Source organism: Miscanthus floridulus, chromosome 5 (genome assembly GCF_019320115.1).
Source record: "Miscanthus floridulus cultivar M001 chromosome 5, ASM1932011v1, whole genome shotgun sequence".
In the NCBI taxonomy this organism is placed as follows: Eukaryota; Viridiplantae; Streptophyta; class Magnoliopsida; order Poales; family Poaceae; genus Miscanthus; species Miscanthus floridulus.
The window spans coordinates 52,843,892-52,863,812 of NC_089584.1; the positions used below are offsets into that span (position 1 = coordinate 52,843,892).

Sequence of the window (19,921 nt, forward strand, 5' to 3'; positions counted from 1 at the left end):
GTTTGTCCTCGTGCATTAAATAATTAATTATAATTTCTCTGTTGTCTCAGTGTGCTGTACTATGTGCGCACTGAAACAAAGATTATTTTCTGTGAAGGAAAAGGACACAAATGCCTCCAACAATCTTGATTTTGCCGCCTGGCCGTACATGTCCCCAGATCGGAACAAAGCATACCAGATGAATCCTCCTCAAAGTATAATAAGCTAGACCTTGGTTCTACCTATCCTACATGCCTACACCCTACAGAGATGAACAGAACAAATATGATCTCCATCTCCCTGTCTTGTTGATATCCTAAATACAGAGAAGACAGAACAAGTGAGGAAATTAAAAAATATCAGGCCAAGAACACACGAAAAGGTTTACCGTGCAATCTCTCTCTCTGATTGACCAATTCAGGCCTTCTTTGATGCATGTGTATCTAATTTAATCCACGTAGGTTAGAGTGAATTGGAATGGAACTTAGTTTAATTCCACTCCTATCCACTTGAATACATATGGATTGAGACGAATACATGCACGTCTAAATAAGGCCTCAGCTGGATACATCATATACATCAAACGTGTATTGATTTCTGCTAAAGACATACGCTATGTTATATAAATTCCGACCAAGCAAGATTAAAAAAATGTAACCATAAAACTCAGCTAATTGCGTGCCGCTACATAGGATGGACCAAGAATCGAGTTACCGAAGCATGCTGTTGGCCTGGTCGGCCAGAGGGGAGGAATCGGAACGAAGGAGAGAGACCTTCAGCTTGGCTCCACGGCCAAGCGTGAAGCGTGCCGGCCGGCGGCTGGCGGCGTCGGCCATCGACGATCAGTAGTAGCGGTAGACGACGTACGAGTTCCGGCGGGGCGGGCGCACGTGGCAGAGCATGAAGAGCACCAGGGCGATCATCATCGCCAGCAGGAACCCCTTGGGGTCCAGCAGAGCGCCGGCGGCGTCACCTCCGCCGTCATCGTCGCCGCCGTTGCACCCCATGCAGCAGCACGATCCCGATCCCATGGCGGTGGGCTCGCGTGGGCCTAACCTGACACGCCTCTGATCCTCTGTGGATCACCTGGTCGATCTCCCTCTGGGTCTGTGGCTGTGAGTGAGAGGGGCCGGCCGGAGGAAGAGACAGAGTTGCTTCAGTGTGGAGAAAGGAGGCAAATGGTTGCTTGGGACGCAAAAGTGGGAGGACGATACACAAATACAACCCAGTTGTTTACTACCATCCATGGGCGCAGGTCCAAGAAGAAAAGGCCGGTGCAGAGACGGCAGGATCTATGGCGCGTGAGGACCCACATGTCAGTGACGAGAACAGAGAACCATTTGGACTTCTCATCTTTCGCAAGGGTTGAACTGCACTTCTCATCCATGGGCGCAGGTCTAAACTCTTGACTTTGATTTATTGGCGTAATGTCGTTTTCAAAGGGTTTTGGAATTCCACTTCAGGTCTAAAATGGGATGGATGGATGATTTTCACCTCAACCTTCTGCTGAGTCCGATGATCTAAAACATTGTAACCTTTCAGTCAGTTACCACATTTTACAAAACTTTACTAGTCTTTTTATGGCAGCTGTTTTGTTCACGCATTCTTTAGCCAAATCTTGGCTACGAAGTTGGTAGGGTATGGCAAGAGGTGTGGCGAACTGCGCTAGTCAACTAAAGAAGCTTGGTGCAAACGGGACAACCAAAGTCTGCACTTGTTCTACAATTTGTTGACTGCTCGTTTGTTCTGTAGTTGACTATCAGTTCTCTGGAACCATTCTGCGACCCCAAGCTTCAGTTCGTTGAAAGGAACTTGCAGTCGACAAATCAACTTGTTGGCCAGAGGACCAGACCTTAAAAGTTAAAACTAGTTTGCAGTTCATGATCGACAAATCGACTCACGTGACATTATATATTGCCCGGAGGGGTGGGGTGGCATCTTGTCTGGTTCACAACTCAAATAGTATGAGAATCAAAATACCGAGGACGATGGTACAATCTAACCGCGGTTGCTACTCAGCTGAGTCAGAATAACTGAACAGTATGCGAGGATGTGTTAACTGCTGATACCAAGGAATTCGGTGAAGCTTGGATACTTTGGTTCCCAACCGATCTCAGCCCGAGTTTTCGAATTCTCCATTCTCTTCCCCAATGGACCGTCAGTGCCTGCAGTTAAAACACATTTCAGATTAGTTAAGCTATGCTAATGCCTGTGCACTCAAGAATATGAGGAAACCATAGCAGGTAGTACAAGACTAACCAGTAAAGCCTTCAAACTTCGTGTCAAATTTTCCACTTTTGTTAACAGCATCCATTATTTCTTGCCTGCAAAGTTTTTTTTTCCCCTTTTCAATTGGGCCAACCAAAAGAGTAACACTGCACAGCAAAACTGACTGTACAAAACAAAGAAACCGATCTGAACAAGGTCAGAAGTTTGAGAAAATTTTGTATTTCGAGTTCAGGACATATAGGAAAGATTTTCAGTTTGAGAAAATTTTGTATTTGGCCCTAAAAATAATGCTCCTTTCTTATTTGACATCGAAACTGAAAATCTTTCCTATATGTCCTGAACTCGAGTTTTTCTTTCCTATTTGACACTTCCGTCAGTTTGGATGGTTAACGGCGTCAAGTCCTATGTGAAAAGTCCGTTTTACCCCTAGAGTTTTTTACAGTCCTGGCATTCCATGGTTAATATTTTCAGTTTCAATGTCAAATAAGAAAGGAGCATTATTTTTAGGGCCAAATACAAAATTTTCTCCAGAAGTTTTACCTGGAAAGGGGCTTGTTGTCACAGCCCAAAAATATTCGACTCCGCAGTCTCTTTTTCATGATTGCTATTGCAAGGGAAGCAGCATCCTGGCAACAATATGACATGTATAACCACTATAATATAACGTTGGTTAAGGAACAACCTATACATTACTCACACCCATCCATGTGATTGACATGGCAAAGACCTTAAGGATATGTAAAGATATCACATGTGATTGACATGGAAAAGACCTTAAGAATATGTAAAGATATCAACAGCTCTAGGGAACCAAAGCATTCACAGGCATGCTAGGATTGCATCAAACTATGGTAAAACTAAATTAAGTGGATATATAGAAACTTCTAATTAGATAGCATTGCAGTATCTAAAGTAACAAACCAACAAAAATCACTTTTTCAACTTGCTTCATAGACTACAATAATATAAGCTTCAGGATTTATAGGCTACATATATAGTTTTGAAAACATATGCTTTTGTATTTCATAAATAAGTACAATATTAAAATTACCAACATTTGAGGGATAACAGGCATTCTGCTTAGCTTGTTTGAGCCAAATGCAAGGCTATGTAAAGAAATTGTAGGTACATCCATTTACAGATTTTGGGCATAACATAAATAAGCTCAAGTGCTCAACCATCAGATGGTAATATGAGTTGAGAAACTATAAACAAGGTGTGCAACACTGGAACTAAAATAAATCTGTAGCTCATCTTACCTCATAATGAATCTGGTTGATGATATGATCTGGTCGTGTGTCTAAAGTTCCTTTCCTCAACCAGAAAACATGAGCACCTCTGTCTATCTTGTGTGTCCAAGTCAAGGAAATGCTAACCAGTTTCACCGATAGTAATGTGTAAGAGTTTATGTTCATAACAACTAAGCATTAGTTGAGGATATATAAAGTCCAGCTAGCCTGAGAACACAGCCTCCTGCCTCAAGAACAACATTTTCCACTTTTAGAAGTACATCAGTACGAGGGCTTCTGCCAATTGGCACTGACGGACAATCCTGCACAACGAAACATTGGTTAATACATCAAAAAAAAGAAGGAAAGCAGGACAAGCAAAGTTTTCCAACTGACAACTAAAATATAGATAAGGATGCATAACATGGTTTTTGGTTACTTTTAAAATTTTCCCAACTTGTACCCACCCAAAAGAGCCAGAGAAAATAGTGGAGACAAATATGATCCCTGCAGAATACAAGTCTTAGTACCTCGTTGCACATGCTGTTGTCACTGCAGTCATACAGAGCTGTACTTGATGTGAACAGGAAAGATCCTTCACCACTCCAATTTGATGCTGCCAATCTGCACGTATTTTATGAAATGAGGATACATCACATGTCCACACTCCATAAGATATAATTTAATTAGTGGAAGAAAGATGAATGACGAATTCATAACAGACTCACATGCAACAGTGGCAAAATGCAGCCAAGTATGGATTATGAATGGTGATGGTTTGATGCACAGATGTGTTGACACTAAATAAAGCTAGCAATGCCCATCATTATATAGTATCCACGTGATTAACCAGCTAGAATGTTAGATTCTACAAATAGTGAAGAGCCCTTTTTCATTCATTGTTAGCATAAACAAATACTTACGGACAACACCAACCAAGTACCAGATAAAACACAGCACCTAGATTCCATGATAGCCATAGCCAAACACAATATGTTACCTTAGTTGCTAACAAGACGACATGTTACCTTCGTTGGTCCATGAACCCAAAAACACTTATCGCCAACTGGGAAGTTGTTTCAAGTATAATACACTTGGTAAATTCAGGGATGAGTTGCAACCGAAATATGAGAATGTAAAGTCATCTTTCATACTTTCATCTGAGTATACTTATATTAGCCTAACTAAAGTAAAAGAGATCATCAGGTCCTGCCTCAAGAATTGAGAAATCAACCATGTTTTACACCCCCGTTCTCTGTCACTATGCATGATACTGTGATGGTGGCACATCTGCTATCAGCTCTAGCATAAACACTGCTGCATCTAGTCTTACACCACCATGCTAGTCACCAATAACAATTATTACTAAACATATGCTCATGTTTCTTTGTAATCTATGCCACTATTATGGCTGTCAACAAACATACAATGCATTCACTGCCATCAGACATCAGTTTAATCAGGTTGACCCCATTGATACTTAACTAAGATATAGTGCCCAGATCCCCATCAAGTTTGACTTGGATATGAAATCTCAACCTAAACAGACTAACACACCTCAAAACGGATTTTGGTATCGATGGTCCTTTTTTTTTCTAGAAATGTTATGTACCGTAATGCAATAGAACAACACAGATTTGGAGAGCTTCATGATTTCCAAAAAAAAGGAGTAAGCCAGATCATTTCTACCATTATCATTAGTAGTGAACAAAGTACATGATAAAATATGGCACTGGAAAACTGAAATACATTGATGACATCATCATTATCATGGCACTCATGTACCTGACATCCCCAGGGTAATCATCTGAACCGGACGGGGGAGCGCAGAAAATAACATGTGGAACCTTCTGATGAATAGTGGTGCCTTTCAATGAGGGGATGATGCCAAGATCTGTTAACTCACTGTGATGATTTTTGCTTGCAGTCTGGCCATAAACTTTGCAATCTGGATGCTCCTATAGGATGGAAATACTTATAATATAAGGCCTTACAGCATAGCTTTAAAATTTGATTTCTCCCAAGAATTTAGCCTCATATTTCTCATCCCCTAGCCCGGTTCAGAAAAGGAAATGTTTGGTTAAAAGGGGATCATTCCAAAAAGAATCAGGACTTTCCATAAAGAAATTGTTGGCATTTCTTAAAGAGCGCTTGAAAACCAATGATCAATAGTTTTCCATAACATCAACAGGAAAGATCTAAAACTGATTTGAACAGTAAAATCATAGGTTGAGTAAGCTGTTCAAGCTGTTCTGGTGCACGATTCTCAATGCTAAGGTGACTGAGGAGCCGAGTAAATATATCAGAAATATCAATAATAGCTAGGAATACCTTTTGCCACTTCTCAGCTACGATTCGTCCAAGAACACCAGGTCCCACAATCAGTAAATCAATCTGGCCAACAACATTGGGGTCAGAAATGTCGGACCCTTTATCATGAGATATCCCTGCGAGCCGCAAACACAGAAAAAAGAAAGAAAAGTTTAATAATAGCAATCATCTCTGTGAACTTCCTGATTTGGAAATAAAGAACATAACACAGGAACCTTTGCAAGTTACAACTTTGAGCACGTCGCAATCAATAAAAATTGCAACATACATACATGGCACGAAATTGATTATAGCTACTAGTACAACCTGGCGCCTATCGAAATCAGCACTACAGTCTTCTAACGGCATGAGTGACAAGCTAATCCTTCATTTCCATCGGAAACAGAGGGTGTGGGCATCCAACACACATGTAGCTTGAGAGGATTAGATACATCTTCCAAATTGTTGTGATGTCAAGCTCTATTAGCAGCAGTTCGTAACAGAGCCGAGAAATGATATAGCATTTAATCCAATTGTGTCAAGCCCACGACGATGACCACCTGAAGGAGGCGTACTCGCTGGAAGGCATTATCTATCTATGATTACGTATTCAATCGTTTATGCTTGAGCAAACCTCTGAACCTCACCCCGAACCTACCAACCTTGACCTGCAAACCATCTTGACCAAATATCAAACAGTGTTTCAGGACCCTCAAACCTTACCACCACAAAGAAGCTATGACCATTCTATCCCACTCCTACCAGGAGCTATACCGGTCAATGCCAGACCCTATCACTACTCTCCACAGCACAAGACTGAAATTGAAACTCAAGTCAAGCAGTTGCTGCAGTCTGGGCTGATAACACACAGTCACAGTCCCTTTGCCTCTCCTGTACTGCTGGTGAAGAAAAAGGATGGGACATGGAGGTTCTGTATAGACTATAGAAAACTCAATGAGATAACAATCAAGAACAGGTTTCCTCTCCAAATCATTGAAGAAATTTTGGATGAGTTAGAGGGAGCAGAATACTTCACTAAGCTGGATATGAGATCAGGATACCATCAAGTCAGAATGTTGCCAGAAGATGAGTATAAAACTGCATTCAAGACTCATCATGGCCACTATCAATTCAAGGTAATGCTTTTTTGCCTGACCAATGCACCTGCTACCTTTCAATGCATCATGAACCAAATTCTCCAGCCATTCCTGAGGAAGTTTGTGTTAGTCTTTCTGGATGATATCCTCATTTACAGTAAATCATTCACTGAGCATCTGAAGCATCTAGAACAAGTTTTGGAAGTGTTACAGACCAATCAGTTATACCTAAAGCAATCCAAATGTTCATTTGCTCAAACACAGCTAGAGTATTTGGGCCACATCATTTCAGCTGCAGGAGTAGCTACTGATCCTCAGAAAACTCATGCTATGTTACATTGGCCCCAACCCAAAACTATGACAGAACTCAGGGCTTTCTTAGGCCTAACAGGTTAATATAGAAAATTTGTGAAGGGCTATGGAATTATGGCCAAACCACTCACCAACTTACTCAAGCACAAGCAATTTCAGTAGCCCCCAACAGCCCAAGAAGCCTTTGATAATCTCAAATTAGCTCCCACAACTACTCCAGTCCTGGCACTGCCAAATTTTCAGCAACCTTTCATAGTGGAAACCGATGCTTGTGGGGAAGGAATTGGAGCAGTTCTTATGCAATCTGGACAGCCCATTGCTTATCTCAGTAAGGCATTGGGAGAGAAACATCAGAAGCTATCTATTTACGAAAAAGAGTTTCTAGCCTTAATTATGGCAGTGGAGAAATGGAAACATTACTTACAGAGGCAAGAATTCACCATCTTAACTGATCATAAATCCTTGTCCTATCTTGCTGAGCAAAATCTTCATTCGGAAATGCAGAGGAAGCCCATGACTAGACTTATGGGACTTCAATTTAAAATTGTCTACAAGAAGGGCAAGGAGAATGTAGCTGCTGATGCTTTGTCTAGAGTTGCACATCTCCACACCTTACAGGCAGTATCCTTGGTGAAGCCTGATTGGGTCCAGGAGGTCCTCAATTCATATACAACAGATGCTAGAGCTCAGCAATTGCTTCAACAGTTGGCAGTTACTAGCCCTGATCCAGCAGGGTATAGTCTTGATAATGGGTTGATCAGACACCATAACTAAGCTACATTCTCCTTATTGCTAGTTTTTATTCCAGTGCTATAGGTGGACATTCTGGCACTGCTGCAACATATCAGAGGCTGAAAAATCACTTTTCTTGGAAAGGGATGAAACATGTTGTGGAAAGCTACATCAAACAGTGTGATGTCTGTCAACATGCCAAACACTCCAACACTCATCCTGCAGGTTTACTCCAACCCTTAGCATTACCTCAGGGAGTTTGGATGGATCTATCTATGGACTTTATAGAGGGCCTTCCAAAATCACAAGGTTACAATGTCATTCTTGTAGTAGTGGACAGATTAACCAAATATGCACATTTCATGGCAGTCAAACACCCTTATACAGCAGCCTCTATAGCACAGATATTTATGGACAATGTGGTCAGGTTACATGGGTTACCACAATCCATTGTTTCTGATAGGGACACCATTTTTGTCAGTGCTTTTTGGAAGGAACTCTTCAAGCTTTACAGAGTTAAATTGGCCCTCAGCACAGCTTACCACCCACAGTCAGATGGGCAAACCGAAAGGATCAACCAGTGCTTAGAAATGTACCTGAGGTGTTCAGTTCAAGATGCTCCTAGAACCTGGAAGTCCTGGCTCTCCCTAGCAGAACTATGGTACAACTCCACATTCCACTCCTCCCTCGGTTGCTCTCCTTTCAAAGCACTCTATGGCTATGAACCAACAGTGGGCGCCACACCATTGTTATCACCTGCTACATTACCAACTGTTGCTGAAATCATTGAGAACCGTGAGCTCCATCTTCAATCTCTGAAGCAACATTTGGCTAGTGCTCAGAATAGGATGAAAGTCATGGCTAATAAGAAAAGAGTAGATCTCCAGTTCTAGGTGGGCGATCAAGTGCTATTAAAGCTCCAACCATATACACAGTCCATAGTGGCCAACTGACCATATCCCAAGCTAGCATACAAGTTCTATGGGCCATACACCATCCTGGAGAAAATTGGCAAAGTGGCCTATCGGTTGGATTTACCTCAGAGTAGTCAAATCCACCCGGTATTTCAAATTTCCCAGCTCAAGTCATTTGTTCCTGACTTCTCCCCAGTCTTTTCAGAACTACCGGTCACTACTGACATATTGAGGCGGCCGCGGCGGTTCCTGAAGTCATTATCGAGCGCCGCCTGGTCAAGAAGGGTGCAACCGCTGTTCCTCAAGTCCTGGTGAAATGGAGCGGCCTTCCACCGACGTCGGCCACCTAGGAAGACTACAACGTCTTGCACCATCGCTTTCCGGATGCACCTGCTTGGGGGCAAGCAGGCACTTCGGTGGGGGGAGCTGTCAAGCCCACGACGATGACCACCTGAAGGAGGCGTACTCGCTGGATGGCGTTATCTATCTATGATCACGTATTCAATCGTTTATGTAATGCAACGTCTACGACGTGTGGGCCTGAGGGCAGAACCCGTCTGTATTAAGCCATCTCCGTGAAACTCTGGAGGGCATCGCATTTTTCAGACAATACAAACTCGGCAGGAGGAATCTTTCCTCTGTCGTTCTGATCTCGTGTTCCTCACGTCGACGGTGATCGCCGGCGGCAACGGGGCGTGACAAATTGGTCAATTCAAGGCGAAGGCATGACAAGCGTCGCAAATTTGAAAGAGAAGCTGCATATGAGAAGGGCAGGGGGCGGTGAGACGGTTACCGAGAGAGGCGCGGGCGAGAGGCGCGCGGTGGGCGAGCAAACGGAGGCGAGGTAGCCGGGCAGACGGCGCAGGTTTCAGGGAACAGGAGTCGGCAGTGGAGGCTCGGCGATGGGCCGGGTTCGTGGCGGGTGCCAGATGGAAGGAGGCCGCAGCGGCGGCTCTCATCTCGTCGGCCGGCGGGGTCGCGGCGGCGACAGTGTGACGGTGAGGAACGAGTAGACGGGGAGGATGGTCGGATGGATGGTGTGGATCGAGTTCGAGTCCCAGGAATCGGGGTCTACCAATCGATTCCGTATCGGTACCGCCCGAAACGGGAGGTATATCCGGTTCCACCACCTATAACCCGGTAAAGAGAGCCATCATACCGTACCGGCCTCAATCCCAGCCTGCTCCGGTCGATCCTGTCCTAATTCGGTCTTGCCCCGTTCATCCAGGTACCGGCCAGTCGTCACCCAAAACAACACCCTACGTCCCTCCGAAGACAGGAAATCATCGATTCTTAGATCATAGATAGACACAACAAATGGAGACAAAAGATACAAGATCCGAGAAGAAAAAAATCCAAAATATAAAAAACAGAACAATGCAAGGCACCATGGCGTCGGCGTTGGCGAGCTCTCGTGTGGATCGGCAGGGGCGAGCAGCGTCTCCCTCGTTGGCGTAGACTAGCCGCACATCACGCCGCCTACGTGACTAACAGGCAAGGAGGGCCACCTTCGCCTTGGCTCCCACAGATATTCTTCGTGATGAGATGGTGAGGAGTTGTTCTGGTGCGGCCGCTAGTGGCAAGGCACTTAGCATTAATGTTTCTATAAGCGAATGAGGACATGGAACAAAAACTAGAATTAGAGTGTTATTTTATCACGTGGGAACATAAATATTTCCGAATTGAGAACATAGATGTTCCTGAAACGAGAATTTTGACCATGTTCCACGTTTCCGGAGGCTATGACAAGGCAGGACCATATGTGCCTTTGCTTCCATAGACCATGGACCATGGATTTGCTATTGAGTAGTTCAATTGGCCTAGCAGTCTGTGGGCCTCCGATGGTGCTACACATAGGCCTTGAACAAACGTTTACAATTGCAAATGAAGTAGTCCAATAGTGCACAACACAAAGTTTGTAAGTATTTATTTTTTCGCGGACATACTTCGGGCATAAGTTTTTCAATATATGAGTATTTAGTGATTCGCAAGTACATAGTTAATCCGTGCGTTGTAACGGGAACAAAATAATATTACGATAATTTATGTTTGAACGTGTGTTAACTATTATCAAAAAATAATTATTTGAGCATGATGTTGTCAACATTTGGTTTTAGCCACTCATCAATATTACATGAGTTTTCATAAAAGCATGCATTTATAAATATAATAGATCATATATATGCGTCGCAACGGGAAAAACTGATAATTCAAATCTAAATGTGTGTTGTACTATTAAAAAAATAATACTTAGTGCGGATGTTTGCGATGTTCTGTTTGTACAGTTTTGGTGCCGCATGCTAAAGTGTCAGCACAACATCGTACCTAGGACCCAAAATTAAGATGCCAATCATATTACTAAAAATAACACCGGCCACCATGGCCCTTGCGTTCCTCATGCCCGTTTATCTAGAGTCCAACTATCCAATAACACCATCGACAACAGCAAATGCATGTGGAGAAGTGCATACATAGACTAAAAAAAAAGATTTTAGCAGGCGCTCATCACAACCATTCCTTCCGGTACGCAATCGGAGCAAATGCACCCGGAGTGGAGTCGAATTATGGTGGGCTGATATGATGACGAGGCCTTTCCGGTTTTGCAATCATTTTTTTAAAATTATACAATATAACATAGACGCTTATAATAGACATACATACTCATATCTATAAACACACGTACACAAACTCTAACTCTATGAAAACCTTCGAAGGATTAAACCAGCAGATCTTGAGATTCACGAAGTCACCATAGGTGCCTCACTATCGATTGGGACGTTGTCTACCCATAGCGCCGTTAAATCCTAAAATATATCTAGAAAATACGAGCACATGTACCAAGTCGAGTACTTAAACTCGGTTGCAGGTTCCACCACATGGAACTCAACCAACTGATCTGTGACCGGTTCGCATTTTGCAATCATTTTTTTAGTAGCCGCGCGTATGTACGTAGGGTGCTAATGACGAGTTTTTTTTTTAGTTTTGTGGGGCGCGACAAGGATAGTCGGGTGGACGATGCCGCGGGATAGTATTAGTTCTGTTGGTGAACGATTCCTTTGAAACATTTTTAGGTGTAGAGATTATACACAAAGCAGAACCCGAATGACCTTCATACTGGAATTGACAATTTGCAGCGGGGCAGGTTGGCTCCGATCCACACGCTACACTTACTTTAATCTCCAATTCGTACACCCACATCGAAAAGATTAGACGGGAGTATTTTGGGCCCTTCGTCAGACCATGATGAAAAAGAAAAGAGAGAAAAATAAAAATAAGAGAAAAGAGTGAAAATCGTATAATATTTTGAAAGACGTGTGAATTGGGCGCGAATTGAATGTCAAATATCAAACTTTCTCACTTTGCTGGGTGTCCTATCTTTTTTATTTTGTTTGAGAATTACACACCCATTTTGGAACTCCTAGGATTGAGATCAATGCCTTGCCCTACCCGGTATCGAACCAAACATGCAGAGGCAAAATCAGCGATTTTGATTAAGGGAAGCCGGACAAATATGATCGTATTTTTTAGTGTGATAAAATATATATAATTATATATTTCAACAACTTTTACATTATTTATAACAAAAATCATAATATTTTAATAAAAAAATGAGTGAAAATTAATGTTTTTTGTGCTATAAATTCAAATATTTACATAGGTATTAAATAACATCTACTGTGCTTTTGTGTGTGTGTGTGGGGTGGGGGGGGGGGGGGGGGGCACGGCCCTGCGTGCCCCTGGTTCCGCCACTGCAAACATGGTTTCTAGCGTAGGGAGATTGTCTGATTTTGAATTCTTTAGAGTTGACATCAATGCCAAACTGACTTCAAATAGGCTCTATTTGGATCCCTCAACTAACGACTAGTTAGCTAAACTTTAGTTCTAGAGGATCCAAACAGAAGAACTTGTGAGTATGCTAAAGTTTAGCCAAAGCTCCAACTAACTGTTAATTCACTAGCCCATAAAACACAACTATTAGGGGCCAACAAATAATTCTTATCTATAGAACCCAACAATTAGTTCAAGATCCAAACATACGGACTAACAACTAGTTAGCTCCACGGAGCAGCCATAGGCACCTGGCTCCTAATTTTTATGCAACAGCATTGTGTTGGATGATTTTGCCTGCACACGTCATGAGTTCACAGCTTTTCCCTATGTATTGAACCAAACAGCCCCTCGGCGCTGACTACTGAAATTGTAACAATCCTTCCACCCTAGAAAAAATTGTGGGAAATTGGAATTCTAAAGGCCCCTTGTTAGAAAATCGAAATTTCCTCTAGGAGACAAATTTTTCATCAAAACTTGTTACTTCTCATCAAAAAAGGCCATTAGGAATTTTGTTACAATTCTAGAGAGACATCGAGACAGACTGTTGAACATTTGTAACATCTGAATTCTGAGATGAGTGTTGAACAGTTGTAAAGAATGGTTCGATGGGTTGAAGGGTTGAAGCCATGGAAACAATTAACAAGTATCGGAGTCAATGAGATGGTACAATGCTTTCATGAGTTAACAAAAGAGAATAGAAGGCAACTTACGTACATGCCACACCATGATGCAATGCTTTACATGATTTAACAGAAGAAAACAAAAGATAGCCAAAAACTGCAGTATGAGCAACCAACATTCCACTTCAAATCCGTCATCATTTCTTTTATGTATCGGTATATTCATCTTTAATCACAAGTAGTTAGCGACATCACATGAAAGTTAGAGATTGCTGAGACCAAGGAACTCTGTAAAGCTCGGATACTTGGGCTGCCATCCGAGCTCTGCCCGAGTTTTGCAGTTCTCCATCCTCTTCCCCAGCGGACCATCAGTCCCTGCAGCATGAAGATGTATATGTTAATTAAGAGTGCAAATGATTTAATGGGAATTCATGAAAGCAGCCAGAATGCTAGTATATGACTGACTAACCAGTGAAGCCCTGAAACTGTGTGTCAAATTTCCCGCTTCTGTTGACACGGTCCATAATATCTAGCCTGCAGCATCAAAGTTGTCAGCACACAAGTATTTGCAGCAAAATCGTTGTTGGTGGGAAGAAAGGAAACTGAAGAAGATGAACTTTGGCAGTGACCTGGAAAGAGGCTCATTGTCACAGCCCACAAAGATGCGGCTCCGTAATCTCTTTTTCATGATGGCAATTGCAAGAGAGGCTGCATCCTGTAAATAACATAAGGCAGAAAATTGTAAATGCAAAACACATAAACATACATCCTGACATATTAATCAGATAGATGTAATCAAGAAAGGATAGATGTAATCAAGAAAGGGATCTAGTCATATCAGTGCAATGGTTGAATTTTTTTAAAAGAAAACTTAGTATCTACAGTATGGATACATGTTTTGTTAAATGGGGGGATAACACAAATTAACACTTCAGAGTACATGTTGCATCCAAGGCTATGCTCTAAATTGGTAACTACGGATTCAGATTTACCCCAAACATCTAGCGTACAATCCACTAGTCCATGTTATGATACAACCATAAATAAGTACCAGCGCTTACTTCATAATGTATCAGATTGAGTATATGATCAGGACGCACATCCAAGGTTCCTTTTGACAACCAGTAAACATGAGGACCTCGATCTGATTTGTAATGGAAGTCAAGGAATATTGCATCAGTTCTGCCCAATTTATTCAGTAGGAATCAGGCAATGTTTATATCTAAGAAGTAAGAACACTAAGGTTGGAAGCCAAAAAAATCATGTCAGTGAGGATATGTAAAGTCCTACTAGCCTAAGAACACAGCCCCCTGCCTCAAGGACAACATTTTCAGCTTTTAGAAGCACATCAGTACGAGGGCTCTGACCAATCGGTACACAAGGAGAATCCTACACAAGCAGAAAAGAATATAAAGGTTAAATGAAATCAAGAAAGACAGAGCTGGTGCTGGAAGTCTGGAAAATTGTTGCAAAGCCCAAGCAAATAGATGAACATTGAAAAGTGGAACAACCACAAAACAGCATGTTACCAGCCTGAAAACCAATCTTTTTTTCTTGTTTAATGTTCAGTTTTTTTTTCTATATGAATCCCCAAACGTTTCTGTTTGCAATATTAGCAGAAAATAATAGTGCAATACCGCATATACTACCAACAAAAATGGAGTGGATTTTGCACCCACAAAGTTCAGGAGCCAACAAAAGACTATAATTCTGCACTTGTATGCTGCATAATACAAACCTCATAGGACTAATACCTCACTGCAGAATCCATTGTCACTGCAGTCATACACGGCAGTACTCGAGGTGAATAGGAAAGAGCCTTCTCCATTCCAATTCGTAGCTGCTACTCTGCACATGTCATCTGGTATAAGGATGTCTTACATGTCCTTGGGACCTGACACTAGTAGGTTTAAAGTGTAAGACAGAGCAAGGTATATTTGACTGCAAGGACACTTGAACCATTCATCAATGTTTTTTCCACACTTCTTATACATCAATTGCCTGAAACGACACTCCTTCCAGTCATTGGCATCCTGTAAGTTTCCACCATGATGTTGAGTTCAGGAGAGAGGGTAATCGGGGTATGGTGTGCTGCCTGGGCTTAGAGGGATGCCATAGCAGGAGGTCGGCAACCAGCAGTGGCAGGTGGTGAGTCCGCAGCATCGATGAGTGGGTGGGGAAGCCCCGACCACAGGCAGCAGAGGACTGGTCGATTGGAAAGAGCCAGGTGGCTATGGGGTCATGTGGTGTCAGAAAGCAGGCATAGATCCGTGGCAGAGATACTGCCCGTGGCACGAGGGGGCTGGCATATCATCTCATTCATGCAACATTGACATTTCATCCAAAGCCTTGCAAAGTTCTATGTGTTTTTATTATCTAACTCATCACAAAGTCTTGTCGGATTATAAAAGATTACCAACTTGTACTAAATTAGTAAATTCAATTAAAGTTTAAACAAAATTCAATAAGAGAATAAATGCCCAAAGCCGTAGAAATCCAAGGTATAAAACATTTATGCACTATTTTCTAGATGCATGTTACCCAGAAGCCAATCATGCATTAGAACATCTCCAAGAGTTTTCAAAACCCACTCCCAATCTTGATTTTTGGCAAGATTGAAAAAAATGCTCTCCAACAACTCTGTATCTCATCTCCCAATCTTTCCGCACTTGGGAAAATCAATCCAATCGCGCAGAAATATACACGCACGGAAAATCGATTGACCAATCTGGAAGTGGAAGGATGTGAGGAAGAATAAGGAGTAAGGACAAAGTTACCAATGCAAATGTACAGAGAGAAAAAAGTATAAAATTGGTTGGGATGATTTGGAAATAGTCCGAGATTCCTGATGCAAAATTGTCTTTTATATTTTAGGAGTGAGATTTTGGAAATGGTAGGAGAAACCCAACAAATGTGCTCCTAACTTTTTTATCCACTTGGAAAACTCATTGATTTACCATTTTTATTTTTGGAACTATTGGAGATGCTCTTACAACTTTCAACTATGGACTACGGAGATCTCTAATCTAAGAGCAGGGGATGGAGATGGAGCTGAGGAAAGGAAAGAACTTGCAACGAGTTTCAATTTTTTTTTTCTGGCATACAACATGAATAAAGGAGGCAATTATGATTGAAAGCTTACAATTATTTACCTCAGATCACCAGCATAATCCTCCGAACGATATGGTGGAGCACAGAAAATAACATATGGAAATTTTGGACCCGGTACGGACCCCTTCAAGGAGGGAATGATACCAATGTCAGTCAATTCACTGTGATGATCTGTGGTTGCAGTCTGGCCATAAACCTTGCAACCTGGATATTCCTATAAGGCAAGCTCTTAATTAGACTAAGCTTTACAGTATTTGACCCGTTAAGAAATTTAAATTTACAATCAGTACTATAATGATAATGTAAAGAAGATATCACAAGGACACGACACTCCACCAAAAGATGATTAGGTTAAGATTTGCCAGAATCACAGTGCTGATGGTACTTTGCAGTACCACTAAAGAAATGTTAGCAGATATGGAAAATAAATGATTGATTTTTATTTTTATAGGCAGTGACTTGTAGTTAACTGAATGAAAACAAAATTAATTGCAGCAACTATCTCCTACCCTTTAGTTCAAAATATCCGATTATTAACAAGTATTATTTCTATATGCATGTAGTTCAGAATTGCACTATTCTTACAACACTTCAGTTTTATTTGGTGACTGGGCGGTAAAAAAAAGTATTATCAGGCGACATTCCTTCGTTTCGAACTCAACGTGGCCTAGCTTAGAACAGGACAAATTGAATAATAATTAATAAAAGCAATATATGTGTCCAATGCCCGTTGGTAAGTTGTTGACGAGTTGCGCTCAACAGAGGGGCGACGTTGATAATCTACATCAGATTCAATGAGTAGCAACCTGTTTCCACATCTCGGCGACGATCCGGCCGAGCACGCCCGGCCCAACGATGAGCAGATCGTTGTTGCCGATGCCCTCGGGCGAGAGCGAGCTAACCGCTGCATCATCACCCGATACTCCTGCCATCATGCAACGGGGAAATAATAATTACACGAGAACAGAACAGGAGTCGGTCAATCAGGCGAATTCCGGAAGAGGCGCCAGTGGGCGGCGGCATTGGGTAGACGGAGGGTTTACCGATGGAGGAGGAATCGGCGGCGGTGGACATCGCGGCGTGGCGGCGCGGGCGGGAGACGCGGACGCTCGGGCTTGGAGTGGGGCGGGGGGCAAAGAGGGCGGAGGCGGCGGCGACAGGTGCGGCAGCGTGGAGATAGGGAAGAGACGTTGATTCGTGGAAGTGGTTGTGGGAGTGGAGTTGGGCAATAGGAAGCGGTAGCAGTCGTGCGGCTCCGCCCATGCCGATGGCGTGGCGGCGTCTCGTGGACGGTGGAGAAATGGAAAAGCCCAGGCCAGGGGGCGTTTTGTTTTGTACACGCCGTTCCTGTGCTACTGGAACGCGGATCCTATACGTTATCCGATGGCCATAGGCGTTGGGGGTTGTTTTGATTCCCACAGCCAATTCTGAGCGCACCTCTGTTCTATTAGCATACGGTGCATCGTATAAGAATCTAGAGTAACTAGCCAAATGGAAGAAAAAAAAACTATCAAACATAACGAAAAATAAAGACAAAAATAGCAAGTGTCTATTTATGTTTTACATATTCTATAAAATTAAAATCTATAATTTGTGCTATTCATGATGACCATGACATTCGTAATATGAGTTAATGTTGGCAATGACATGATAATATTCTATTAACCGTATATTGAATTAAAATAAAACCATTTTATTTGTTTTCTCTTGTTGCAAAGAACAAAAATATTGAGGTAAATATATCAAACTTTACTTTTCATACTCTCTGTGCGCTGGTACTAACTAAATATTGAGTTTCCAGACTAACTATTGAGGACCAAAAGAACATGAAACGGTCAGGCTAGCGTCTGGACGTCCGGCCCTAGGCCCGCGTTCATACGCAGCTCCCCACACCTGCTCTGTGCCGCACGCCCCGCCCCACTCGAATTCCGCGCCGCTCGAACGACTCGTCCCACCCACACCCCTTGCCCCCCACGCGAGCCCACGCCGCCTGAACATCACCAGCATCGAGAAGAGGAGAAGACACTTAGGCGAGGCAGCAGAAAGGCGAGGAGGGAAATGCAACACCCGATCTACTTTTTAAACATCCAAATAAACATTTGCAACATAAGTTCGAAATAGTTAAAACACTTGCAACATATCTCTGAAACACTTGTAAAAACACCTGAAAACGCTTGAAAAAACCATTGCAAAATATATGCAACATCCATATATAAATACATGTAACATATGTGTGAAACAGATGCAATATCCAGATAAACACACTTGCAAACATACGTCTGAAAACAGATGAAATATTTAGAACAGACGCTTAAAACATACGTGTATAGTTATTACAACATATGCAACATCTCGATCTAGTTTTGCAACGTCCATATGAAACACTTGCAATATACCTCTGAAATATTTAAAACATTTGAAACATACACTTGCAATATATGCTTTCCAGTGCAACATCTAGGCTCGTTGACGCGGAGCTCAACGCTAGCTCGGAGCTCGATGCCGCGGAGTCAAGCAGGGGGATGCTAGTGGGTGGGCGGCTGGGCGTGGCCCCAAAGAGCGGCTACACCGCTCCCGGCGACAAGACGAGCAGGCACGGTCCCCGCGGTATGCTGGAGAAGGGGAGGCGGTGGGCGTGCGATCTCGGGAGCCTGCTGCTAATGTTGCTTCTCCTCCATCGGCGGCGGAGAAGGAGGAGGGATGGTGAGAGCGGGAGACGGCGATGGTGCGGAGCCGAGGCAGAGGATGGAGAGGAGCAGGAGCAGGGAGAAGAGCGAGGTCGGGGAGAGCACGAGGAGCAGCAACAGAATGGGAAATCGGCATCCTGTTTTTTTAGATGAAGAAGCCATGAGAGGAGCATTAGGAGAGCATGCATATTGGGCGGAAGAGGCACGGATGTCACGGACGGGAGTGGGGATCCGTGTCCATCCATCCAGACACCTTGAGGAGAGCATTATTGAATCTGTAATTCTAGCATTCGATTAAAATAGACAAGAAGTTAGTTGTCGATGTTTCAAGAATTAGTATCTATCCACAAAATTCTGATGGAAGATCTCTATCGATTTTACACATGCCAACCTTTCCTAGATGGAATTATAAAGATACATATTTAGATGGGATTAGACAATAAAGTGCTCAAGCTTTTGGTTTATGGTTTGATTAGTTGGAACTTCGGTGATCCATAAAAGAATAATCTTGGTTTTTCAAGAAGAAACTACCGGTGTGTAGGGGAGAAAAATAGAAAACAGAAATGCACCGATAGAAAAAAGGAAAAAAAGAAAAACAGAAGTGGACGGACAGAACGAAAAACAAAGAAAAAACGGAAAGCAGAAACTCACGCCACGAAAAAAGGGAGAAAAATAGACTCTAGAATTCCATACGGGAAAGGGAGAAAAATAGAAGCTGGGATTCCGTACAGGAGATGGGAGGTGACCGAAATAAAAGAATTAGAGAAACGGAAACACTTTTCTTAATTCTTTATTCCTTTTTTTTTCTTAATTTTTTTCTCTCCTTTTTCTCCTCACACGTGTCTCTTTTCCTTTATTTGTCGATGGAGA

General features: G+C 42.5%; 2 protein-coding genes across 3 annotated transcripts; both read right to left on the reverse strand.

Annotated features, from left to right (window-relative positions):
- Positions 1–1,855: 1,855 nt before the first annotated feature.
- LOC136452190 (uncharacterized) lies at positions 1,856–9,900 on the reverse strand. Of its 2 annotated transcripts, none has more exons than XM_066452829.1 (9): positions 9,596–9,899; positions 5,769–5,884; positions 5,223–5,395; positions 3,968–4,061; positions 3,649–3,760; positions 3,468–3,556; positions 2,749–2,834; positions 2,239–2,303; positions 1,856–2,144 (listed from the first exon to the last, which is right to left on the reverse strand). In XM_066452829.1, the coding sequence occupies exons 1-9, from the start codon at positions 9,759–9,761 to the stop codon at positions 2,035–2,037; spliced, it is 1,011 nt and encodes a 336-aa protein (XP_066308926.1). In that variant the 5' UTR covers positions 9,762–9,899; the 3' UTR covers positions 1,856–2,034. The 2 variants fall into 2 exon arrangements, 1 of the variants encoding a protein (XP_066308926.1); XR_010758766.1 differs by having other exon boundaries at positions 2,061–2,144; positions 2,239–2,371; positions 9,596–9,900.
- A 3,531-nt stretch (positions 9,901–13,431) lies between these two features.
- LOC136449979 (uncharacterized) lies at positions 13,432–17,690 on the reverse strand. Its single transcript, XM_066450220.1, has 9 exons — positions 17,408–17,690; positions 17,171–17,289; positions 16,406–16,578; positions 15,008–15,101; positions 14,531–14,642; positions 14,315–14,403; positions 13,883–13,968; positions 13,723–13,787; positions 13,432–13,628 (listed from the first exon to the last, which is right to left on the reverse strand). The coding sequence occupies exons 1-9, from the start codon at positions 17,625–17,627 to the stop codon at positions 13,516–13,518; spliced, it is 1,071 nt and encodes a 356-aa protein (XP_066306317.1). The 5' UTR covers positions 17,628–17,690; the 3' UTR covers positions 13,432–13,515.
- Positions 17,691–19,921: the final 2,231 nt, after the last annotated feature.